This window comes from Puma concolor, chromosome B3 (assembly GCF_028749965.1).
Source record: "Puma concolor isolate L17-30 chromosome B3, mPumCon1.1.hap2, whole genome shotgun sequence".
In the NCBI taxonomy this organism is placed as follows: Eukaryota; Metazoa; Chordata; class Mammalia; order Carnivora; family Felidae; genus Puma; species Puma concolor.
The window spans coordinates 83,713,476-83,740,973 of record NC_141672.1 but is presented as its reverse complement, the minus strand read 5'-3'; the positions used below and the strand labels follow the sequence as shown (position 1 = coordinate 83,740,973).

Sequence of the window (27,498 nt, the reverse complement as noted above, 5' to 3'; positions counted from 1 at the left end):
AACACACAAAAGACATAAATGTAGTCCAAATGACAAGATGGATGAATTTTCCCCAAAAGAAAGTTCAGGAAGAAATCACAGCCAGAGACCTGCTCAAAACAGATATAAGCAATATATCTGAACAAGAATTTAGAACAAAAGTTATAAGGCTACTATGTGGGCTTGAAAAAAAGTATAGAAGACACCAGAGAAACCCTTGCTTTAGAGATCAAAGACCTAAAAAATTGCTATAACTGAGATGCAAAACCAACTTGATACAGTCACAGAATTGAAGAAGCAAAGAAAGGGATTTGGTGAAGATAAAATTATGGCAAATAATGTAGCTACAAAGAAGAGAGAAAGAAAACTATTAGATCACCAGGGCAGACTTAGAAAACTTAGTGATTCCATAAAACAAAACAATACCCATATCATAGGGATCCCAGAAGAAGAAGAGTGGGGGAAAAGGGGCAGAAGGTTTATTTGAACAAATTATAGCCGAGAACTTCCCTAATATGGGGAAGGTAACAGGCATTTAAGTCCAAGAGGCACAGAGAACTCCCTTCAAAATCAACAAAAACAGGTCAACATCACAACACATCATAGTGAAAGTTGCAAAATACAGAGCTGTAAAGAGAGAATTCAAAAGTAGCTAAGGACAAAAGGTCCTTAATTTACAAGGGTAGGAACTTACATAAAAACTTACTTAGAATTTACATAAGGTTAGCAGCGGATCTGTCTACCAAAACTTGGCAGTCCAGAAGAGAGTGGCAGGCAATATTCAATGTGCTGAATTGGAAAAATATGCAGCCAAGAATTCTTTATCCAGCAAGGCTGTCATTCAGAATAAAAGGAGAGATAAAGAGTTTCCCAGACAAATAAAAAGTAAAGGAGTTTGTGACCATTAAAGCAGCCCTGCAAGAAATTTTAAGGGGGACTCTTTGAGTGGAGGAAAAAAATGAAGACCAAAGCAACAAACACTACAGAGGATCAGAGAACATCACAAGAAACACCAAATCTATGGGTGACATAATCACTAAATCCATATCTTTCAGTAATCACTCTGAATGTAAATGGACTAAATGCTCCAATCAAAAGACATAGGGTATCAGAATGGATAAAATACCAAGATCCATCTATATGCTGCCTACAAGAGACTCCTTTTGGAACTAAACACACCTGCAGATTGAAATTGAGGGGATGGAGAACAATGTATCATGCTAATGGAGGTCAAAATTAAGCCAGAGTAGCCATACTTATATCAGACAAACTAGATTTTAAAACAAAGAATGTAATAAGAGATGAAGAAGGATATTATAATTAAAGGGTCTATTCATGAAGAAGATCTGAAAATTGCAAATATTTACAACCCCAACGTGGAGCACTTAAGTATAAAATAACAAACATAAACTTCTTGATGATAATACCATAATAGTAGGGGACTTTAATATCCCACTTACAACAAAGGACAGATCATCTGAGAATATCAACAAGGAAACAATGGCTTTGAATGACACACTGGACCAGATGGATTTAATATATATTCAGAACATTTCATCCTAAAGCAGCAGAATACACATTCTTCTCAAGTGCACATGGAACATTCTTCAGCATAGAGTACATAACTGGGTCACAAATCTGCCCTCAACAGGTACAAAAAGATTGAGATCATACCATGCATATGTTTAGATCAAAATGTTGTGAAACTTGAAATCAACCATAAGAAAAATTTTGGAATTCTCTAAATACATGGATGTTAAAGAACATCCTATTATAGAATGAATGTGTTAAGCATGAAATTAAAGAAGAAATAAAAAAAATACATGGAAGCAAATGAAAATAAAAACATGACAGTCCAGGGGCGCCTGGGTGGCACAGTCGGTTAAGCGTCGACTTCAGCCAGGTCACGATCTCGCGGTCCGCGAGTTCGAGCCCCGCGTCGGGCTCTGGGCTAATGGCTCAGAGCCTGGAGCCTGTTTCCGATTCTGTGTCTCCCTCTCTCTCTGCCCCTCCCCCGTTCATGCTCTGTCTCTCTCTGTCCCAAAAACAAAAAAAAAACAAAAACAAAACAAAACAAAAAAAAAAAAAAATGACAGTCCAAACCCTTTGAGATGCAGCAAAGGCAGTTCTAAAGGAAAGAACATTGTAATTCAGGCTTATCTCAAGAAGTCAGAAAGATCCCAAATACACAGTATAACCTTACGCCTAAAGGAGCTAGAAAAGGAGAAATGAGTAAAGGGGAAAGCCAACAGAAGAAAGGAAATAATAAAGATTAGAGCAGAAATAAATTATATAGAAAAAAAAAACAAAGAAAAAACAGTAGAATTGACAATAAAACTAAAAGCTGGTTCTTTCAAATAAACAAAATTGAGCCAGACTTACCAAAAAGAGAAGAGAAAGGATCCAAATAGATAAAATCACAAATGAAAGAGGAGAGATTACAACCAACACCACAGAAATAAAAACTATAAGAGAATACTTTGAAAAATTATATGCCAACAAACTGGACAATTTGGGTGAAACGGACAAATTCCTAGAAAGTCACACACTACCAAAACTGAAACAAGAATAAATAGAAAATTTGAAAAGACCCATAGTCAGCAAAGAAATTAGGCAAGTTATTAAAAATCTCCCAACACACAAGCGTCCTGGACCACATGGCTTCCCAGAGGAGTTCTATAACATATGTCCACCCTCTCCACTGTTCAGTATAGTACTGGAAGTCCTAGCCTCAGAAATCAGACAACAAAAAGAAATAAGAAGCATAAAACTGGCCAAGGAGAAATCAAACTTTTGCTCTTCACAGATGACTGTAAATGATACTTTACATGGGAAACCTGAAAGACTTCACCAAAAAAACTGTTAGAACTGATACATGAATTCAGCAAAGTCACAGAATATAAAATCTGCACAGAAATTAGTTGCATTTCTATACACCAATTATGAAGCAGCAGAAAGAGAAATCAAGGAATCAATCTCATTTATAATTGTCCCCCAAACTATAAGATACCTAGGAATAAACCTAACCAAAGAGGTAAAAGATCTATGTGTTGAAAACTGTAGAAAAATTATGAAAGAAATTGAAGAAGATATAAGAAATGGAAAAACATTCCATGCTCATGAATTGGAAGAACAAATATGATTAAAATGTCTACACTACCCAAAGCAATCTACACGTTGAATGCAGTCCCTATCAAAATAACATCAGCATTCTTCACAGAGCTGCAACAAACAATTCTAAAATTTGAATGGAAAGAGGAAAGACCCCGAATAGCCAAAATAATTTTGAAAAAGAAAACCAAAACTGGATGCATCACAATTCCAAACTTCAAACTGTATTGCCAAGCTTTACTCATCAAGACATTATTGTACTGGCACAAAAACAGACACATAGGATCAATGAAACAGAATAGAGCACAGGAATGGCCAACTCTTCTTCGACAAAGCAGGGATGAATATGCATGGAAAGAAAGACGGTTTTTTCAGCAAATGGTGCTGGGAAGACTGGATAGCAACCTGCAGAAGCATGAAACTGGACCATTTTATTACACCATATACAAAAATAAATTCAAAAGGGATGAAAGACCTAAATGTGAGACAGGAAATCAAAATCATCAAAATCCTAGAGGAGACCAGGCAGCAACCTCTTTGACTTCAGCCATACAAGTTTCTTACTAGATATGTCTCTGGAGGCAAGGGAAACAAAAGCAAAAATGAACTATTGGGACCTCATCAAGATAAAAAGCTTCTGCACAGGAAAGGAAACAATCAACAAAACTAAAAGGCAACCTACAGAATGGGAGAAGATATTTGCAAATGACATTGGATAAAGCGTTAGTATCCAAAATCTATAAAGAACTTATCAAAGTCAACACCCCCAAACCAAATAATCCAGTAAAGAAACGGACAGAAGACATGAATAGATATTCTTCCAAAGAAGATATCCAGATGGCTAATAGACACATGAAGAAATGCTCAACATCACTCATCAGAGAAATACGAATCAAAACCACAATGAGATACTATCTCACACCTGTCAGAATGGCTAACATTAACAACTCAGGCAACAACAGATGTTGGCAAGGATGTGGAGAAGGGGGAACACTTTTACACTGCTGGTAGGAATGCAAGCTGGTGCTGTCACTCTGGAAAACAGTATGGAAGTTCCTCAACAAATTACAACAACATGAATGGAACTAGAGTGTATTATGCTAAGCAAAATAAGTCAGTCAGAGAAAGACCAATATCATATGATTTCACTCATGTGGAATTTAAGAAACAACAGATGAGAATAGGGGAAGGGAAGGAAAATAAGATAAAACACAGAGAAGGAGGCAAACCTTCAGAGACTCTTGAATACAGAGAACAAACTGAGGGTTGCTGGAGGGGGGAGGTGGGTGGTCTAATGTGTGATGGGCATCAAGGAGAACACTTGTTGGGATGAACACTGGGTGTTATATGCAAGGTATGAATCATTGGGTTCGACTCTTTGAAACCGATACTCCACTGTATGTTAACTAACTTGAATTTAAACAAATAATTTTTTTTAAAAAGCTTCACCTGATTAAGCTAGACCCACCCAGATAATCTGCATTTTGGTTAATTTAGTCAACTAATCTGGGCCTTTTACTACCACTAATAAGGTTCCTTCAACCTTGTCATATAAGGAAACTGAATCATGGGTATAGCATAGGGGTGGAAATCCTAGGGCCATCTAAATATTTTGCATCCTATAATCTATATTTCAGGTAGTTTAGGAAAAGAGCATATTGAGAGGAGAAGGTTAAAACCAGTAGAACTAGTAGGCATTTTTTCTGTCATACAGAAATTACATAGCACTGTTCAATATGCTTTTGTTTCTTTGTTCGTGACATATAGGAAGGGCTGATTTCAAGTCTCCTTTTTCAATGTGAAGTGTACTTGAAATGCTGCTGTTTTCTGCCATCATTTCATCTCAGAGTTTGCCTTTGTTGATAAGAATCCACATTTATAATTAAAAATAATAGCTACAACATATTGAACATCTGTGTATTAGGCATGTGAATGCTTTTTAAGACTAGAGGTGTTTTTTAACTCTACAGATGTATCATTATTACTATTTTATGGATGAGGAAACCAAAGATCAAAAAGTGTGTTATTTTTTCAGCATCACCATGATTGTAGAAATAGAGGATTAATCTTATATGCCAACTTGACTTGGCCAAGGGTTGCCCTGCTAGCTGGTAAAACATTATTTGTGGGCGTGAGGGTGTTTCTGGAAAAGATTAGCATTTGATTAAATAGCCTGAATAAAGAAGGTCCACCCTCCCCAGTGTGGTTTAGCATCATCCAATCCATTGGGGCCTGAATAAAACAAAAAGCAAAAGAAAGGGCAAATTTTCTCTCTTGTTGAGTTGGGACATCTTTTTGCTGACCTTGGACCTTGGAACTTTTGGTTCTCAGGCCTTCAGACTCTGAAACTTACACCTTCACCATCCACCCTCTTGGTTCTCAGACCTTTTGACTCAGACTGAATTAAACCACTGGTTTTCCTAGTTACTAGCCTGCAAATGGCAGACTGTGGGAGTGTTCAGCCTCAATAATCACACGAGCCAATTCTTAAAATAAGTCTCCTCCTACATATGTATCTATATGTCCTGTTGGTTCTGTTTCTCTGGAGAACCCTGACTAATACAGAGGACTTATGTGAATTGTGTCTAATTCTAAAGTTTGTGGTGGTTTCCTTTCATTTACTATATTGGAAAACCACATGGAGTAGGGAAAGTTGGCATAACCCATAAGAAAATCTACTGAGCCCCAAATGACTAATGTATAGTCAAATCTCACTGACAGCAATTTGTGCTAGAGCCTTGGGATTTGGTATTAAAAGGATTTAAATCCATAACCAGAAATAAAACCTGATGCTAAAGATATGTGTGTTTCATTGCACCATTGATGTGGTAATAGATTATACTACTTCCAGAGATGTGGTGGAAGATTGATGGAAAAGGGTTAAAATACCTGTAGGCTTTATTGAAGTTTAATGTAATTTTCTCTATTTTTCCATGTGAACATAAAAAGCTCTAAATACTTCTAGAATATTCCCTAGGGTCAATCACTTTGTTAATGCACAGTGAAGTTTGAGAATGTCTTCTTTCTAAAGAAAGCTAAGATTACTAGTACTGGTGAGTTACAGCACCACCCTCACCCTCCTCTCTTTTATCTATATATTTATAAGAGGTGTAGTTAGGTGTATTAGACATTGCTCACGTTAGGGAAAAAAGCTTTCTTGTGAGAATCACCTTTTGTAGAAATCAGCTCTCCCAGAAGAATTACTGAATGTATTCTGTGCAGTATTGCACAGAGGATTCACAGGCAGCATACCCATGGGTGCATGAAGATAGTTGTTACTAGAAGTAGGAAGTGAATACTTTCTAGGTCTTCTGTGGTGGTTTGCGGTTTCCAGGTATAACTGTTGACTTGGGTCAATAGTCCCTAACGCTCTATGACTAGCAAAGGATCTTCAGGTTTTCAATGTGAATTTAAAGGGCTGACACTTCATAAGCAGTTGATGGAAAATATTGATGTACAAAACTTGGTTAAGCACCTTGATTCATTGTCAAACTCTAGTGAAAATGTATGGCAGATACCCCCTTTTTATGATTCCCTTCCTTGTGCGTTCCTTCCTTAATTACAACTTCCCTAAGTCATCCTGGTACTTTTAGAGACATTGCATAAGTCTCTTTTATTTTAGAGACAAGGCATTGCATAAGACAGATAAACAGAAACTCGGTAAAAAGCTAATTCATCAAGACTCAGTGGGACATGAACTCCAGGATGGATGTGCCATTTATTATTTACACAAGATGGATTCTTTGACATAACTATATCCTACTAGGAAAATGTTGCCTCTGGCTTGTAAAATCAGCTCATCAAAGTACAACTATTGTTAAGATTCCCTAAAGCAAGCTAATAAATACAACTAACACTTTATTGGGAACACTAACAATTCCAGAATTAGAAGTAGTGACTAATTTTTAGAAGAATGTACTTTCAGTGACATTGTGACCCTAAAAGATGATGCTATTATTCAGCTGACTTCATAGCATGATCCAGAGAAATATATGTCAGCCATAGAGCATTCTGTGTATTTGCCCCATTTACTCCTAACAACTCCATGATAAAGATGCTTTTTTTCTCACATTGGCAAGGATGAAAATCAACCTGCTGCACAAATCCAGAAGTGTCTCCAGCGCAAGCACAATGGACTATTAACCTTGTATTTCGGTATCTTACACTGGGCTGGTACATAGCATGTGCTCAGTAAATGCTGGATGATTTGTGTTCTTACACCTGGAAGGGCAAAGCTAGAATTCACCCCCAGTTCTGTCTAAACTTAAAGGTAAATCAAGTATTCCACGTGGATATATACAAAAATGTATATTTGCATATAAAAGTACATAAAAATATGTATTTTATACTCACACACACAGACACAGGTTTCAGTCCAGACCTTTCTTCTGTACCCTACATTAGTTTATTCAATTGTTTATTTAACATATCTACTTAGAAATCATAGAAGTATCTCAAACTCAAAAAAGAAAACACACACACACACACACACACACACGCACACACACACACACACCCTAAAGTAAGCACTAATAGGACAGGAATACAGCTCTCTTGCTCATGACTGTTTCCTCAGAGTTTAATATGCTTCCTGACATAAAATAGATTTTTAAGAGATTTGATTAATGGATGAGTGACTATACATGAGTTTTTTAAAAGTTCATAATCTTCCCCATGACTTGGACTTCCTGTCCAAGTATTCTTTTCCTCCTGAATTTCTTACAAAATGAGTGGCGCTACCTTCTCCCCAGTTGTTGGAGTCTAAAGTGTAGGAGTTAGTCACTATATCCCATCTCTTTTACCCTGGTGACCCTCATGAAACGAGGTATAACTGATATCCCACCGTTCCCCATCCTTGAGAGCTTGACTTTCCATCTCTTTTCTATTCTAGCTCTTATTGCTGGCATTCATGTCTGTGCCTTTTTTTTTCCTTTCAGGATGATTGGACTAGCCTCCTAAATGTTATCTGTGCCTCCAGTTTTGAAATCCTTGAATGCAGCTTCCATTTTATGCTGTTAGCTTTCTGAAATACAAATATAATTATGTTATGTATCAGTTTAGAACCATTCATCAGTTTAACCTTATCTAGGCAATTATGGCTAATACCTTGAAAGCCAAAAACAAAGACAATAGCACCAAAACACCCCACAATGGGTCCTGTGATTATTCACATTTATTTTGGATTCTCTTCCTTCTTCCTTACAGCTTTTTCTAGAACCTTTCATTATCAATTTTTCTCTTTCCTGTAGATTTAACTTCTCCTTGACTGGAATCATCAACACTTAAATATTAAAAATAGTTTCTATATTAAAAAACAGAACCTAAATCCTCCTTGACCTACCATGACTCTTCTGCACACTTAATTTTAATTCCCTTCTGGAAGCAATGGTCTGCCACCTGCTCATTCTCACTCTGCCAATCCTGATTTTCTCCATTACTCCACTGAAATTTCTCTCACCCATGTTGCCACAGAATTCCCTATTGCTAATTCCATGTTCAGAACTCATCTTCCTTGACTTAGCAATACCAGCTAGCTCTCCACCACTTTTTTTTTCTCTTAAAAAGTCCCCTTCCTTTTGCTTCCATGACATAATACCCTCATAATTTTCCTTCCATCTTCCTGGTTGTTTTTATTTTCCATTGCAACCTTTTTCTCCCATACCTGGACGTTAAATGATAGAGTTTCTCAGAACATAGTCCTAAACTCTCTATTTACTTGCAGCTCCACTTGACATCTTGAAAGTAACTTCAAATATTTATTGAGTACTTATTATGTATTAGGCACAGTGCCAAGAAAAAAAAAAAAAGCAGCCCCTGACATCTAGGAACTAGTCTGACACTTATAGCTAGGCCATTTTATTCTCCTCTTGTATATAAATTATCTGACTAACATCAGACAAAGTCATTCTGAGACTGTGAGACAGAACAAGACCATTTCATAACTTTATCTAAAGTACAGACAAAAACAAGATCACTGTCCAAAATAGCAAACACTCATCTCTGCTGGCTAATATGAATGGCTGCTGCTTCTTTAACAATAATAGCCTTAAGCTTTGCTCTAGTTGCTCTTCTCAAAGAATACAATTTACTGATATGCCGTATCATAGAATTGCCCCCATGTTCCAACAGCATCTAGTCTAGAGCAAACCCCTGTTTTCGTGGATTTTCCCCAATCACTCACCCAAAGCCAAAATCTTATAATAGGTCTTCTCTAATGCATCTTACAGAGACACCCACGTTACCAATTGATATTTTTCTATTTTTGTGTAATGAGTAGCAAACCCAGCTTTTTCAACTACAAGTATGTTCCGAATGATCTTTGACTGGAAAGAATTGACAATGGTAGGTATTTTAAGTGGATCATCTTGTTAAACTCTTGTCACATCTCTACAAATTGTAATTGTAATTACAAATTGTAATTACTATTATCATTACCTTTCTTAATGTACATGTAAGCAGACTGAGGCTTAAAGTTGTTTTAAGAACAATTTACCCAGGATCATGTGATTAGGTTGTAGTAGAAAATTTGAACTCAGAAAATTTAACTCTAGAGCTAGAGCTGCTAAGATATACACTGCATTTCCCCAAGAAATAATATTCAAATTATTGGATAGATTGAGTATATGAATTAACTGACCCTATTACCACTTCCAACTTACATTCCCTAACTCTAAAATATAGAATTACTAGCTCCTTTATGTCTCAATGCTGCCATTTTTATTTACTTCTCTTTGTAGATTGCCCTAGAATGCTACCCCCTGACCTGTGTGTGGAAACATTTCCTCATCTTTTAAGCTTCAGCTAAATCCTGAATTCTGCTATAAAGCCAGGAAGAACTGATAACTTTCTCCATCCTTATAATCTGCACATTCTTCAGTTGTAGTTCAGAATACATTGATATCTGTCTCCTCATCTGGGCTGTGAACTACATAAATACAGTAATAATGTTTATTAATCTTTGTGTCCCCATGTCAGACACCTAACAGAAACTAAGTAAACACACGTTGAATACATTAATACAAAAGTCTTGAAATAGTGTATTTCTGTCATTTTAAGTACCAGTAGTACTATCTGTATTTGCCTCTGGTTAATTTAAAAGAGATTCTCTAAAAGACTTTCCAGATGGAATGAGGAGGCCCTCTTTAATTGTGATTAGTTTAACAGTGTCCTAACTAACTCAGTTACTCAAGCCAGGCCACATCATTTATTTAGTGCGTACTAATGTAGAATCGTCCTAGACATGGTATGAATAAAATTATCAATTTCTTTCTTTTTTAAAGTTTATTCTTTATATTTTATTGGCAATATGCTATGTGCTGATAGGTCTTTCTCCCAAAGAAGCTCATAGTCTAATAAGAGAAACAGACATGGAGATAAGAAGTTGCAGCACCCATACATGTATAGCAGATATAACAAGGCTTATACCATAAGAAAGTAAGAATAAAATAATTTAACTAAACCAAGGGGACCATGCACGATTGTTGAGGGGTTGCTGGGCACACCACACTAGAAAATTTCTTGGAGAGATGAGTTCTAATATAAGAAGTAGAATGTTCTATCCAGTCGTCTTAATATTATTATCACTGTGGTTTAGAACAGCACTATCCAACAGAAATGGAATATGATCCACAAATGTGAGTCATCAAGTATTTTTAATTTTTCTAGTAGTCACATTTAAAAAAGTAAAAATAAATGGAATTAATTTTAATATATAGTTTATTTGACCTAGTGCATCAGAAGTATCATTTCAACATATAACCTTTTTAAAAATTATAAATGAGATGTTTTATATTCTTTATTTCAAACTAAATCTTTAAGATATGGTATGTGTTTTAACTTATAGCATCTCTCAATCTGGATTAGTCACTTTTCAAGGGCTTAAAAGCCACATGTAGTTAGATAGCACAGCTGTAGAACACTGAAACTTTTCTGGCTTTAGGAAATTTAGTCACAGCTTTCTAATTATAGCAAAAATTGTCACCTGCCCAAGACACTAAGTCAGCAATGACAATAAACATTCTCTTACATTCCAATATACAAGGTTGTATGGTTAAATTTCTTCTTTTTAATTTTTAAAGTATTTTTAAGTATTTCCCTTCCTGATAACAGTTTAGCAATGTGGTGATAGATTATAATGTAATCGATACATATTTGTAACCTATCAACTTGGCTTAAAGAACTGTATCTTGCTGTCAGATTTCAGTATCACAATCTTGTTACAATTGTAAATTTATCAAGTAGGTCTTTTGCCTATCATAACTTTCACATTTTCCTAGAATCGTGTAATTCCAAAACACACGGACAGGGATATACAAATTGAAAGTATTAGATTTTCATTATATTCTTCTTCAGGGTGTAATAGCTCAGAATCACCTTATCTACTGATAGTAATAGACAAATTGGATCCAGGGCTCCCAGATGAAGTTTTTGATAATCAAAAGAAATCTATGCTCAGCTCTCAAATATTTAAAAGACCACTGAGGTCTCCTGAAAACTTATAATACCTTGATTCCAATTAAGAAGGTGATAGAAATAATAAAGTCCTCTTTAAAGACAACTCACCCCGGGGCGCCTGGGTGGCGCAGTCGGTTAAGCGTCCGACTTCAGCCAGGTCACGATCTCGCGGTCCGTGAGTTCCAGCCCCGCGTCAGGCTCTGGGCTGATGGCTCGGAGCCTGGAGCCTGTTTCCGATTCTGTGTCTCCCTCTCTCTCTGCCCCTCCCCCGTTCATGCTCTGTCTCTCTCTGTCCCAAAAATAAATAAAAAACATTGAAAAAAAAAAAATTTTAAAGACAACTCACCCCATAATGATAGAGCTATAAAATGAAAATGTAACTCTATTACTCTCATGAACCTATATTTATAATGGACAAATTTCCAATCTATTGGAAGTGATGGGTATATCTTGAATGAATTTCAATTGAAGATCCTTTGACTCATGTAGATAATCTTCTTGATAAACAGAAGCAAAAATTATTCCATTTTTTGGTGAGTTTTTCTTATTTCTCATAACCATCTTCTGAAACACATTGCTAGGCTATACCTCTAAACTACCAAGAATAATGTCAGAAATAAATAGGAACTCTACAGGCCTTTTTTTTTTTTTTTTCAACGTTTATTTATTTTTGGGACAGAGAGAGACAGAGCATGAACAGGGGAGGGGCAGAGAGAGAGGGAGACACAGAATCGGAAACAGGCTCCAGGCTCTGAGCCATCAGCCCAGAGCCCGACGCGGGGCTCGAACTCACGGACCGCGAGATCGTGACCTGGCTGAAGTCGGACGCTTAACCGACTGCGCCACCCAGGCGCCCCTCTACAGGCCTTTTAATGCATCTCAGTATCATATTATTTACACATTTACCTAGAATATACATATATAATTAGTGTTGATATTCTGTTCGTATTGAAGATCTCATCTTTTGATTTTTCCTCATTATCATTTATTCATTATCATTGGCCCATGCTCTCCAAGAATATAGAAGATGACTCTTCATGGAGACAAAATGGGAACCCGTGCACTTGTGAGAGCTACCAGAAATTTAAAGTGGTTCCATTTACTCCTGAATATAAATTGCCAACATTGAATAGACAATGTAAAATTGATTCACACCTTGATGACTTTTGATACATTCCATTTGCGAGACATCCTTCTATGTAATTCCCATTATTATTTTCTTTTTATTCTCCTTGATTTTCCCCAAAACCAGCTCCAAATGTACTGTAGCACAGGTATTTAAAATCCTGAAAGGAGATCTTGGATAGAGAAAGTGGGAAAAGGGGTCCCGTCATAGGAGAACATGGGGGGGAATCTCCATGATTGTTTTCTTCTTCCCTTGCCACTGTACAACATCTACTTGGAACTGCACAAGAGGGAGGAGGTTAAAACTCTGATAGAATCCAATCTTTTTGGCCAGAGGGCAAAAGGGCTTCTGAGAACTGAGAAGTATGGTAGAAAACCCTGGCAGGAGAAAGCTGGAGAAGGACATCTTTAATTTTCTATTTGAACTGGCACAGATACCGAAGTTATACAATGTATTTATGAAGCTTAACCAAAGGAGTACAACAAACGCTTTGAACTTGGATTTACATTATAAACCCCTATTCTTTGAATGTTTGAGTAATCACTACTTTTTCTATAATTTTACAAAAGATATATCTGTAAGAGTGAAGTCTAATGAAGTAGATTTAAAGGCAAAAGCATTACTAGAGATATAAGTACTGTGCCATAAAGATTAAAAATTCCTAACTTGTCTGAATCTAATACAATGTGAAAGTGTATAAAGCAAAAATCAATAGAATTACAAGATGAAATAGACAAATTCATAATTATATGAGTGACTCTAACAAAGCTCTTTTAGTAACCTATAGAACAATCACACTTTTTATACTTGTATATTTTAGATATGTGTCTTATTTATCTATACAGTTATTTTTAATTCAGTCTGAGATTCTTTATCTCTTAATTGGAGCCTTAGGATATTTATATTTAGCATATGTACCAGCATAGTTGAGTTTAGCTCTGTTATCTTAAGTATTTTCTAGTTTTTCCACATTCACTGGGTTTGTTTTTGGATTATTTAACTTCCTAAAGAAATATCCAATTTTTCCTTTTATTAGCTTGAAATTATACACATTCAATATTTTATTAGTGGCTTTTCTAGATATTACAGTGTGAATTATTGACTTACGAAAATCTAATATTAATTGACACTTTTATCATCTGAAAGGACAATGTAAGGACTTTGGAATTTTGGAATGCCTTTACCATATTTCTCTGTCCTAACTTGTATGCTATTATTATATTTTAATTATGTATATATATATATATATATATGTACACACACATATAAACTTTACATATAATTATTATATATGTTATATATGCATAATTGCCTTTGCCTTAAACCATCACTATTACTTTAGATGGACTCATGTCTTTATTGTTTTTAAATTTTTAAAAAATATTTATTTACTTTTGAGAGAGAGACAGGTAGAGCACAAGATGGGGAGGAGCAGAGAGAGAGATAGGGAGACACAGAATCTGAAACAGGCTCCAGGCTCTGAGCTGTTAGCACAGAGCCCCATGTGGGGCTTGAACCCACGAACTGTGAAATCATGACCTGAACCAATGCCAGACACTTAACTGATTGAGCCACCCAGGTGCTCCTAGATTTACTCATGTCTTTATACTTTTCGTGGTTTTCCTGGGGTCTCTCAGCTTCCACCTATAGTTATTATCCATCTGCCTAAAGAATATCAGATTATACTTCTTTTATTTCCTTTCATGGTCATTAGCTATCAAAAGAAGCTTTACTACAATACACCTAGTTTCTCTTTTCATCCTATAACTTTCCTCGTATCTGTGAAGTCTTTCATTAGTATTAGAAAGTTCTCAGCTATAATCTTTTCAGCTATTGTTTCTTTCCTATTCTCACCTTCTTCTCTTGTTCTTGAATTCAGTAAGCTCTTTTCCATTGTATCATCTATGTCATACATACTATGTTCTGTATTTCCACTCTTTTGTCACTTCTTTTTTTATTCTGTAAATTTTCTTCTAATCCATGCTCCAGTTTCCTAAGTGTTTTGTCAGCTTTTTCTTAGCTGGTGTTAACCCATTTGTTGAGTTCTTATTTTGGTTATTGCATTTTTGTGTTTTATAGTTTCAGAATTCCCATTTCATTCTTATATATATTTTGAAGTAGCTAATGAGATTCTCAATCTTTTCTTTTTTTATATCACTGAACATAGTAAATATAGCTATTATAAATTTTATGCAAGATAACTCCAACTTTATATTCTATTTGGATGTGTTTCTATTGTTAGTGTTTTTGCTGGCTTTATTCATGTTGAGTTGTCTCATGTGTCTCTTTGGTTGTTTTAACATGCTAGACCTTGTGTTTGCAGAACTGTCTGGATAAATAATTTAAAGCGTACCTTCCTATAGAGATGAGTTTTGTTTGTTTTTTTAGGCACCTGGTAGCACAGCCAGTATGAGGTCACCATAATCCAAATTTAGCAATTGAGATGATTCAGTTAATTTCTGTTCCTATAACGGTTTTTCTCTTTATAGTTTACCTATTTGCTTCTGGGTTGCCAGATAGTACCTCACTTGTGGGACTTGAACATCGATCTTTTTCTTCATAGTGCATGGAAGTCATCAAAAGTCAGGCTCAGCCTTTTAGTCATTTAGGGACACTTTGAGGAATCAGCAAAGATATTGAGTAATCCCAAACTGAAAATATTGTCTTGAGAAACTTACTTCTTACTTGAGAAGCTTTTGTCTTCCCTAGAACCTCACCTTGTAATTCTTCAATATCTTGTTATTCTTTTAACTTTCAAGTGGATTTTGTTTTCTCATGCTTTGGTTTTCATTTCTATTTGTCATTAATAGAAGGTTATACTGAAGTTTTTTATCCTCCACTTTTTACCTTTGTGCATTCTCCTTCTCTCAAAGCTTAGAGGTTAGTGATGAACTGATGCTGGGAAAATTATTTGAACCACCTATTTCCAAGTTGTGCAATGATGGTTACTCCTCCCTATAGGATGTGGGGTATTTAACACTGATTGTTTTGGCCTCTGGGTCTTTTCTGAAACTCTGAAGAAGAGTCTCATTTAATATCCTTTGCTGTAAATGTGTCACAATTGAACAATATTTTGTAAGGCTTCTTCTAAGAAATTTAGTGTAGTTTACAAAAATTATCTCATTATGTCTAATATGCTAATAGTTTTATTTTATGTATTAAGTGCAATCATCTCTTTCTTGAACTATTTTGTCACATTTTAATGATGTAGAAATTAGATAAAATGAAGAACCAAAATAAAATTTACACAACAATTAAGACATTGGGCTAAAACAGTTCTTTATTTTCCTTAGCTGGCTCTTCTTACCACTAGCAGTCTGTTTACTGGAAAGCTAAAATTCCTATTTTTAAAAACATTGATTCCTCTTTATTTTTTTAAATTTTTTAATGTTTTTATTTATTTTTGAGACAGAGAGAGACAGAGCATGAGCAGGGGAGGGGCAGAGAGAGAGGGAGACACAGAATCTGAAGTAGGCTCTAGGCTCGGAGCTGTCAGCACAGAGCCCGACGTGGGGCTCGAACTCAAGGACTGTGAGATCATGACCTGAGCTGAAGTCGGACACTTAACTGACTGAGCTACCCAGGTGACCCCATTGATTCCTCTTTAATAGGAGATAGTGACTTGTGACTTTGGAATAGTTTATTGGGTTCAGTTCTTTCTGGCCAAATTATACTGTTTGGATTCTAGTTATTTTTTCCCCACACATGTTTGATGTTGTTAATGGAACTTTGCAAGACTTTATCTTTTTAAATAACTTGCATTGCATCTTGAAGGAAGGTCGTGAAAGAGGCTAGTGGAAGACTCAAAGAAATCAACCAAATGTAGGGATTTCAGAGGATTTTTTGGAAGACTCCAACCTGTTTATTCAATTATTTGTTAAGTACTTATTGTGTGCTCATCATATCATAAGATAATGTCTCCTTCAGGTTACAGATAAAATAAACAAGTAAACAAGAAAACGATCATCTAGTGATAAATTCTTTTCAGAGAAATAATATAACATTTTAGAAATTAATTGGCTATTTTAGATTGGGTGATTAGTAAGAGGAAAACACTCTGATATGGTGGGTTTTTTTTTTTTAAATGTTTATTATTTGAGAAAGAGACAGGGAGCAAGCAGGGGAGGGGCAGAAAGAGAGGGAGGCACAGAACCGGAAGCAGGCTCCAGGCTCTGAGCTGTAAGCACAGAGTCTGACGGGCTCAAACCCACAGGCCGTGAGATCATGACCTGAGCCGAAGTCGGCTGCCTAACCGACTGAGCCACCCAGGTGCCCCATGATATGGTGTTTTTAAGGCAAGCTCTGAATGACAAGAAGGAGCCAGACATTACAGTTTATGGTTAAGAGCAATCTGGGTAGAAGAATCAACTTATGCAAAGGTCCTAAGATAGGAAACAGTCCAATGTGCTCAAGAAATTGTGAGATTGCCATAGAGATTGGAAAAAGATAGTAAAGAAAGATGAAGTATACAGGGAGTCTATCATATAGGGCTTTACAATCTAGTGTAAGAAGATTGGATTTTATTTTAAGTGTGCAGTAGGAAGCAAGTGGAAGATTTTAAGCATTGGAGTAGCATGATGTGATTTGAGTCCTAAAGTGGTAAATATCTGTTGTTTGGGGAATGGACTGTAAGGGACTGTGAGTTCAGTTATCAGGTGATGGTAGTTGTTCAGGTGAAATAGCATGGCGTTGACAGTAAAGATAGAGAGAATTGAGTATGTAAACTATATTTGTTGATGGATGTCTGTGGGCAAGGAGGTTGAATACCTTAAAGAGTGAAATCAAAGCCGCCTAGATTATTGATTAAAACAGTTGGGTGGATGTGGCTGCCATTTAACTTACATGGGGATTCTGGAGGAAGGATCTAGTTTTTTGGAGAGCCAAATTCCAAAGAGCTCTTTATTGGCCGTGAAAATGTTATCATGTTAAGATGCCTAAATGCCAGTTATGTGAAAACATTGTGAATGTAGTTATATAAATGAGTGTGGAGTTCTGGTGCAAGTTTGGGGGTTAAAATATGGATTAGGGAGTCATTGGCCTGTAGCCACTTAAAGCCAAGAAAGGGGATGAATGTATCTGGGAAAAATGAGCAGTTAAGAAGAGAAGGGAACTTAGGATAGAACCTTAAAAATGCTAAAAAATTTAGGGATTGAGCAGAGGAACAAAAATCACAAAGACTACTGAAAGGAAACAGTCAGTGAGTCTGGGGGGGAAAAACCCAGCATAGATAACAAGGTGTCTTAGAAGCCAACAGAGGTCATGACTGATAAACTATAAAACATAACACAAGTTCATCAGAGGCACTTTTTGCTAGTTGTGTGCATGAAATGAAGGAGATAAGATACAGAATGAAATGTTCTAATTGCTTCCCTAGTTTTATTCCCAAAGAAGCAAAACTAAATGATCTAGCAATTCCACTTCTGGGTATATACTTGAAAGAATTGAATGCAGAGTCTTGTAGAGATATTCATACACCATGTTCATAGAAACACTATTCAAAATAACTAAAACGTGGAGGCATTGCAAGTTTCTATCGATAGACAAATGGATAAGCAAAAAGTGACATACACATACAATGGAATATTATTCAGTTTTAAAAAGAGGGAAATTTTTAATATGTTGCAACATGGATGAGACTTGAGGACATTATGCTAAGTGAAATAAACCAATCACAAAAAGGCAAATACTGTATGACTCTCATAATTATATGAGGTATATAGAAAAGTCAAAATCATAGAGACAATAGAATGGCTGCCAGAGGTGAGGGTAGAGGAGAATGAGGAGTTGTTTAATGGGTACAAAGTTTTCTTTGTGCAGGATGATAAGAGTTCTGGAGATGGATGGTGGTGATGGTTGCACAACAGTATGCATGCAAATAGTATCACTGAACTGTAAAATTGATTGAGATAGTAAATGTTATGTCATTTATATTTAAAATAAAAAGATTGAGAAATAAGTAAATATAAAGAGAAAAAGTATTTATAGGCTATTGATAGTTATCTGGAACCTATCCAGAAGAAATCCATTCAGAAGGAAAACAGTGCCTGGTATATGATCACTCAATAAAATTTGTTGAATAAGTGAATATGTACTTTCACGGAGATAGAAATGATAAACTAAAGACCCTGGTAGGGTGCACACCATGTTTACGGTGACTAAAAGGTCTTTTATGAGCCCGGGGGGTTCTCTGTATTGACTGGGTTTTTGGAACACTTGATTTGGAGACATGGTATTTATAGAGGAGATAGTCTAAAATGCATGAAACATTATTTTATGGCCTCCCTTTCCTTGAGTGTGTATTATAATCTGAGTGTGTTGGTGTAAAAGTAATAGAGCATTGAATAAAAACTAAAACTTTAGCTTTTTTCCTTTCTTGAAAGATGTTCAAAACAATGAAAATTATACTCACTGGCGTGGCTTAATATGAGAACTGTTTATCTTTAGGACATATTCATTGAATAACAAATAGAATATTAGAATAATGTTAAAAAATAAGTTTAAATTATACAAGATGAGATTCAGCAACTTTTGTATTCTGAATAGATTGATGCACTCAAAATTTATAAATGTGGCAGTTGTTGGTCCTGATGTAGTCAAAATTATGTGTAGAATCTAAACTTTCAGATAATTGTTTTGAAGGTTTGCATTATGAATACAATTTATTAAAATATGAAAGAACTTTGAAATTATTCTATTTCAAGTATTTAAATTATGTCAAATGATTTATCTCAAGTAATGTAAGCAAACAAGGTAAGAGAGGCAAAAAACCAGACCTGAAAGCCACTAAATTAACGAATACCTGTATTTGTATAACATGGTCTAGAGAGGAGGTAGAAATAATTCTTTTATTCATAGCTATTATACAGTTTTTAAAATTTTTCTGATTATGTATCTATTTTAACCAATTTCTAACATTTTATACTGCATAGGAACACCTGAAATAATAGTACGGTAAATAAAATTCAAAATATGATTTGCAATGTATATTAGAGGAAGTTTTGAACAAGCTCTTGGTTATATCTTAAGATTTATAAATGGAACGCTTGAGAAGAAAACAAGCTGCCCAGCTTGGTAAGCGTGTGTCAAACATGTAGAACTTAGTGGTCCACAAAATACTCACAAAAAGGAATGGCCCATCCATGAAAAATGCTAGATTAATCTCATCAAATTCTAAGCCTGAACAGAATTTTGATAAAAGATTACAGCATTCTTGAGATCTGTAGTGTATATATGATACAAACAATAAGACACACAAAGATCTTTAGAATTCACTAATTGTTTTTTTTCTTCCTTTCTGTAGATACTGTGATCTATTTCTCTCCCATGTTGTTTTATAATTAAAAAAAAAACAACTACATTGCATTTGTAATCTTACTATATATAATAGGTTTTAATGTGCTGTTTAAAATTAACATGGTTAAACGTATTTTTCATCTGATGTTACAATCTTCATATCTGCCCTTTTCAGTAACTATATACTATTTCAGAAAGCATCTAATACATCAACTGTATCATGATAAATGAATATTTAGGTTTATTTCACTATTATAAATATTGCTGAGATGAATGTCTTTATTTTTTTATTTTTTTAACGTTTATTTATTTTTGAGACAGAGAGAGACAGAACATGAATAGGGGAGGGGCAGAGAGAGAGGGAGACACAGAATCTGAAACAGGCTCCAGGCTCTGAGCTATCAGCCCAGAGCCTGACGTGGGGCTTGAACTCACAGAACGTGAGATCATGACCTGAGCCGAAGTCAGACACTTAACCAACCGAGCCACCCTGGCACCCCAAGATGAATGTCTTTATACAGAGTATTCTTTTTAAGGTTTTGTTAATGACATATTTCTAGAATTAGTATTATTTTACCTAAATATTAAAATACACAGCCACACATGACTCATTTGATAAGTGGGAATGTATCATTATTATTTAAATTGACACGTATGGAGTTGCTAGTGAACATTAGCATTTGCATCATGTTTGTTTGCTAATTGTAATTCTTTTGTGTGTGTGAATCAGATCATAATTTATTAACATTTGCATCATGTTTATTTACTAATTGTAACTTTTTTTGAATCTGATCATAATTCTTTGTTGATTTAATTATGAGTCCTTGATTGTCTTAAAATTTATTTGGGTGATTCATATAATAAAAGCAAAACTATGGCTATATTTGCTATAAAAATTGCACTAATATAATAGACCTTTTACTCCCTTTTTTCCAACTAAATCAAATAAGGAGAATATGTTTTATATTGTGAAATTTTTTACTTTTTTTCTTTGCAATTTCTTTGTTTCTAAGCCTAGCAAGACCCCTCTCTTACAGGCGTTTTATAAATATTATATTCTATTTTTGTTGTTTTCTTATAGTTTAATAATCTACATATGTTTATAGCTATATAAGGTGATTAATTTGTGATTTAATTTGTTTTGGTATTTGAAGTAAGGTAAAATCCAAATACATTTCTTTCTTCAATGTTCCTAATCACTTATCTTCATATTTACTAAAAAAAATCTCCCTACTCTACTGTTCCTTTTTCTTTTATTAAGGAAAAAGAGAAAGTGATAGGGCTATAATTGGATTATTTTTATTTCATTGATCTGCCTATATATATGTTTATATAATTAATCCAAGCCACACTGTTTTAATTATAGTTTAATGAAGTATTTTAACATTGGTCGAGCTAGTCACCTAACATGGCCATTTGTCATAAAGTATCTTTAATGCTCTTGCCTCTTTGTTTTCTTAAATAAGAATTAAAGTCAATTTTCAGGTTTCAAAAGCCCCATACTATTTTTATTGATAATACAATGAACTTCTATATTAATATGGGAAGAATTTGATATTTTCAGGAATTTGTTATTTACCTTTCCCATTATGGAGTAGTTGTATCTCTTTACGCTATCAAATATGTCTTTATATTTTAAATGTATACAAAATGTATATAATTTACTTTCTGTAAGTCACACACATATACATACACATATGTTACTAAAATTAATCTAGTGTTGGCAGAGCATTGTAGAGTCTGATAGACCTTGTTTAGACTGTCTTCTGTCACTTACTAGAATAATGACTTTTTTTTGCCATTTGACTAGAAAAATAAATCTATTATTTTTTTCATTTGGTTCCTATAGACTTTCTGATTATGCAGTAAAGTCATGTAAATAGTTATGTTTTTCTCTTCATCAAGATTTATAACTCTCATTTCTACTTGCAATAACTAGTCCTATTGGGACAATAATAATTAAAGGCAGTAATTAAAGACATTTCCAATTTTTATCCCAATTTTTATAAGTTATCTCTAGTATTTCACTTCACGTTGAAATAGATATTTTTATGTTACTTAGGGTATATCATTTTATGCCTGTATGTAGTATTGGTGGGATATGTAATCATTCATCAAATCCCTTTTTGTTTTGTTTTTCTTATTCAATGTATAAACATGCTGTGTTATGTAGCCTAATCTTAAGATTTGAAATCATAGAGTCCTGTGTCTTTCTCTGAAGCTTAGTTTCTGGGTAAGTAATGGTTTGGTCAGGGGAGCGGGAGTATATGGAATACAAGATCTGTCATAGTGTTGATGCAGTTGTGAGAGCTAACAAAGCACTCTCTGCATTAGAGGGGGTGCCTAATGCTATTGTAGGTCGTCAGGGCTGGGGTGGGGAACAAAAGCAGGATGTGAAGGAAGGGGAAGCAGTGACAAACTGGAACCTCTGAGTACAAGTGGAACCTACATGTGTGTCTCCTAACTCCCAACTTCGGTGATATGGGTGGCCCGCAGAGGACGTTAGTGTCCTTTGTCACAAGGCGCACATGTGGCTGGCCAGGACTCAGAGAAGCCAAAGGATGAGATAGTTGCAGCTGCGGTGGGAGCTGGAGGAGCCACAGAGCGAAGCAGCAGGCTAGCAGCCCCTTGTGTCACCCCAGGGGCACCTGGTGTCCTGTACCCATCTCTAAGCCCAGGGGCTGCTGCTTCACTTTGGTCTTCCAAGTGTCATGCGAGTTCCTCCTCTGGCCATGCCTAACCTGGAACGACAGGGCAGGGAATGCTGGTACATGTAGCCCCAGTTAGCTGCATCAAACCCATACAAAATATAACAATAATATAGTTCCAAAGAGTTTCCTTACCTATAAAATAAGACTGATAATATGCATGTAGCATGTTGTCATGAATCTTAAAGATAAATCATGTAAAGTATAGATATCTGCTCATTTTGTGATATCTGCTCATTTTGTGATGTCCATTATTATTATACACGATACCAATAGGTGTCCTCATATTGAGTGTATGTACCTTGTTATCATTTACTTTTACTAATGAACCATATGCTTTGTGCTACCTTCCTTTATTTTTTATTTTTTTAAATGTTTTAAAAATGTTTATTTATTTTTGAGAGAGAGAGAGAGCTAGCGAGCCAGTGGGGGAGGGGCAGAGAGAGAGGGAGACACAGAATCTAAAATTGGCTCCAGGATCTGTGTGCTACCTTCCTTTAAAATTTGCTTTCAAGGCCACCTGGGTGGCTCAGTTGGTTAAATGTCCAACTCTTGATTTTGGCTCAGGTCATGATTTCACGGTTCGTGAGTTTTAGCCCTGCATCGGGCTCTGTGCTGACATTGCATTGTCTGCTTGGGATTCTCTCTCTCTCTCTCTCTCTCTCTCTCTCTCTCTCTCTCTGTCTCTCTGTGTGTCTCTCACTCAAAATAAATAAATAAAATTTATTTTTAAAAATGTGCTTTCCTTATTGTCAACACACAGTAGCTGCATATTTCTTATGTAACTTCCCAACACTGGGCCATTCTTTTTTTTTTTTTTTTTCAACGTTTTTTTATTTATTTTTGGGACAGAGAGAGACAGAGCATGAACGGGGGAGGGGCAGAGAGAGAGGGAGACACAGAATCGGAAACAGGCTCCAGGCTCTGAGCCATCAGCCCAGAGCCCGACGCGGGGCTCGAACTCACGGAGCGCGAGATCGTGACCTGGCTGAAGTCGGACGCTTAACCGACTGCGCCACCCAGGCGCCCCAACACTGGGCCATTCTTAAACCTCTTCCTCCTTCTGACATAATGGTATTTTCATTTTGGTAGAAAAAGAGTAGATACTGCAAGGCTATTACGTGGATAAAATTCAAACACTGCTATGGCTACTTTACAAATTGAAAATACACCTTAACTGTCATTTCATTACTTTGGCTTTGGAGTCGTAGTGATATGACTGGTGTGTATCTTTTCACATTTCGCAAGTAATCTGGAAGCGAATAACACTAGTCACAATTTGTAGATTATATGATGGAGTTTTTGCCTGGCAGGGAATAATAGTGAGTCACTCACTACAGGCCATAATCATAATAACTCAAATATTAGTGACTTCTTATATTCTCTCATATAACAGTAGTTAACCCTTAAAAATATAATTTTCTTGGTCAACCAAGACTCTCAGTACTGATATCAGTTGATAGCTAACAGTGAAATTTCTTTCAATTTCCTTAAACATGTCTTAAAAACATTTAGGCCTACACAGATTTAGTTTAAAAAAGAAATGAAGTCTGATCAGTGCTTCTTTAGTTTTTTCTTCTCTCCTGTTGATGGCATTTCTCTCTGTTTCTACTTTCTGCCTTCAGTATTACTTCTCTGTAATAATACCCTTCACATTTCATAATATCAAGTTATTATTTTGATCGTTGAGTTTAATTTGTGAATGTTAATCATTTTACAGAGTCATGTTAACTAATAATTAAAGAGGACAAGTAAAGTTTTATTGTTTGAATTTTGTAGGGGTAGGGACTTGAAAATCTTAAAGTCTGGCATCAAACAATAAAGTGTTGTTGACAGAACTTCTCAAAGTCACTGTGATTTTCATACAAAAAAAAAAAAGGAAAAAGACAGTATTTTCAAGGGAGAAAATAATTCTCTTTGAGGGATTCAAAGGCTTATATTTAAGAGGCATGATGATTTTTACTAGGGGCAGATCCAGGCTTTGTGGGGCCTGAAACATGTACTACCAGGGTGGAAGATACTTTAAGGAAAGGAACACAAAATTAGGAAGATAAAATTGTTAGGAATACAATGGTTGCCTTGGTTGGGGCCACTTAATTGATTGATCTTGAAACTTAATCTTTATTAACTTGACATAAAATCTGCCTCTGCTCTAGGGAAATATTGGATGACTTTTTCATTATAGCTAAATGTTTTGAATAAAATTAAGAGCATTTTGGTAAAACTTCAACAGTTTGGATCTAATTTTGTATTGTAAAATAACCCACTTTTTTATTCTGAGAACTATACAAAATAATAGATAATGGCTTCATAGTTTATTTCTATTTTGAGTGTTGATAAACATTTCATGATAACAGGAGATAGCAAAAGGTACCCTCTTAAAATTTGTTCACAGTGTTGATTTGGTACCTCCTGTGTGAGGAGCACTGAAATCATGGTAAAACACATTTATTGAGGCCTTTCTTCTCAACAATTTTATGCTAAGAACAACATAACTCCTGACTCATAAGGGCATTTTGGAAAGGGTAAATGAAGTGGTATGGTAGCACAAGGTTTACTTTAACAACTAAAAAAATGTGTCATAAGTATTAATGTCAACAACTGGAATTTTACCTCATTAGGCAATTTCTGGATCTAAGGCTCTGATTATTATTCTAAGCAGAAAAAATATGCTAATTATTCACTGAATGTAGAAGGAAAAAAGGTGTAAAATCTCCTGTTAGCCGTGTGACCATGTACTAATTGCATGTCATGTGTCAAAATAATGCAGCTCACTGTGCCTAAAGCAATTAGACACACAGAACTCCATTAATGAAGCACTGTCTGTCACTAAAAGTGTTTTCTGTGCTATAGTTGAAGATTAAAATATTAACTTCTCAAATATTTATGATAGTTACTGACAGCATTTCAAAATGTTGCTTTTAACAAAAGCTTTCTATTAAGAATTAGTTTTTAATTTGGATTTTATATTCAAAGAAGATATTAACATATGGGAGTAAGATGGGATTTCTTAGGTATCTGAAGAGAGTTTATTATAAAAGATAGATTACTTTTAGAAAACTTTACCATGTCTTTCACCCTTAGTTTTTTCCTCAGAATTCTGAGGGTATTACCAAAACATCTTTTTTCCTCATTTAAATATTCATTTGACAATGATGTGAAAATGTAGGTTTCACTTGTATTATTTTTCTGTTATTCAAATTAATCAGCTCTGAACTCACTGTAATAAGTCAGGTTCCAGTGGCCAAATATAATCTACATATTGTTGGGTAATTTGGGAAACATCCAGAAAGAATGCCGGTAACCTAAAAGACGATCAATTCTAGATTAACTAGTAACAATAGCAAACTGCTACTTCTATACTAAATCCATTTATTGAGTGATTACTATGTACCAAGTACTATGCTTGACATACAGTATTTTATTCAAGTCTACTTTTGAACTCCATATTTGTTCCTTTCCTCTTTGTAACCATCCGGTTTGGAACTAATTACCATTATGGCTAACTAACTTTGCCTTGGTCTCGGTCTCAAATTTTAGTTTGAAAGTTTTTGGTCAAAACAACCATCTTCTTTAATTTTTTGTATGTTTTAGTTCTATTTCTTTGCATTCTGCTTCTTTATCACTTTTTATGAATGAAAAGAAATTTTGTTCTCTCTTGGTCAGAAGATCTTGACCTTAGTCTAAGATCAGTTATTTTCAGAAATGTGCTTAGAGTCGTCTCAGAATGATATAATTTGCATATTAGTTTAGGTAATAACCGATGGTTGTTTATTAAAATTTATCCATATTACATTAAATTGGCATATCCACTGATTTTTAAAAGTTCATTTTGGCATTTTCAGGGTGTCTTCCAGTTTTAGTAGAAGTCCTCTGGCTTTTAATCAGACCTTAGAAAATTTAGTACAAAACATCCTACCAGGAATTCGTGCTTCAAAATTTTTGGCCTAGTTTAATAAATGCTGAAATTCAGCCCAATGTTAAATTATAAATCTTCACTCAGATGGCAGTAAATATTAATTTTTGTTTGTTTTCACATTCAAGGCTCAAGGATCACTCACAGTTTTTATGCTAAATTATATGTTTTTCTTTTCTCCTCTGATCACTCATATATATATATATATATATATATATATATATATATATATATGAAGACAGCCTTGCTATCTAGAAATTTTCATTAGTAATGTAAACTGAGAGTAGTATATTTTATAGCCACATTAGTAATTTTTCTGATTGGGAGGAAAACTATCTGGAGTCTTAGCTGACACAGTGCTTATTCATTAACACCCTGAGTGTGATAACCTCCACATACTCTACTGTGGGGTAGTGTTTTATTGAATATTAAGAAGTGACTGTTTGGTTGGAGGCTCACATAGAGTTTCTGAAATGACAGGTAAAAGTTCAGTATTTATAACCAAGATATAGTTGGCTCATATCTGCACTTGAATTTGAAAGAGTTATTTCAAATCTTTAGCACATGGATATTGGATTTTAGGGGAGAAAAATTCTGCTGGTCTTCATATTCTGTGGATCATTGAATAGAAAACAGATGTTTCAAACAGCTAAAACAGTACTGTGTTCAATTTTGAAAAACCTTTGCCCATATCGGAAGCTGTTCTCAGGGTGAAGATGAATATATTAGAAGGATTAGATATCTTTGTGGATTTTAGTTATTTTCCCTTTGTTCAAATTATTGGTGATGGAAAAATTATTTATTGTTGAAAGTAAAAACATTATTTTTATTTTCCCTTCAGTTAACATTATTAGTATTTTAATTTTGATAAGTCCTGTTTTATAAAGTTAGTTTAGTTGAATACAGTAGCA

At 35.0% G+C, this 27,498-nt stretch overlaps 1 protein-coding gene across 2 annotated transcripts in view; it reads left to right on the top strand.

Moving 5' to 3' along the window:
* Positions 1-27,498, top strand: part of LOC147580166 (uncharacterized) — a 546,857-nt gene that overhangs the window by 391,431 nt on the left and 127,928 nt on the right. The window contains exons 4-5 of one of the 2 annotated variants that reach the window (XM_086710328.1): positions 9,368-9,432; positions 9,828-10,359. The exons of the other annotated variant lie outside the window; for it this stretch is intronic. Coding sequence (XP_086566454.1) covers positions 9,368-9,432; positions 9,828-9,884 — 122 coding nt within the window. The 3' untranslated portion in view covers positions 9,885-10,359. Of the gene's footprint in view, positions 1-9,367; positions 9,433-9,827; positions 10,360-27,498 lie in introns of those variants that run through there. 2 annotated transcript variants of the gene reach the window in all.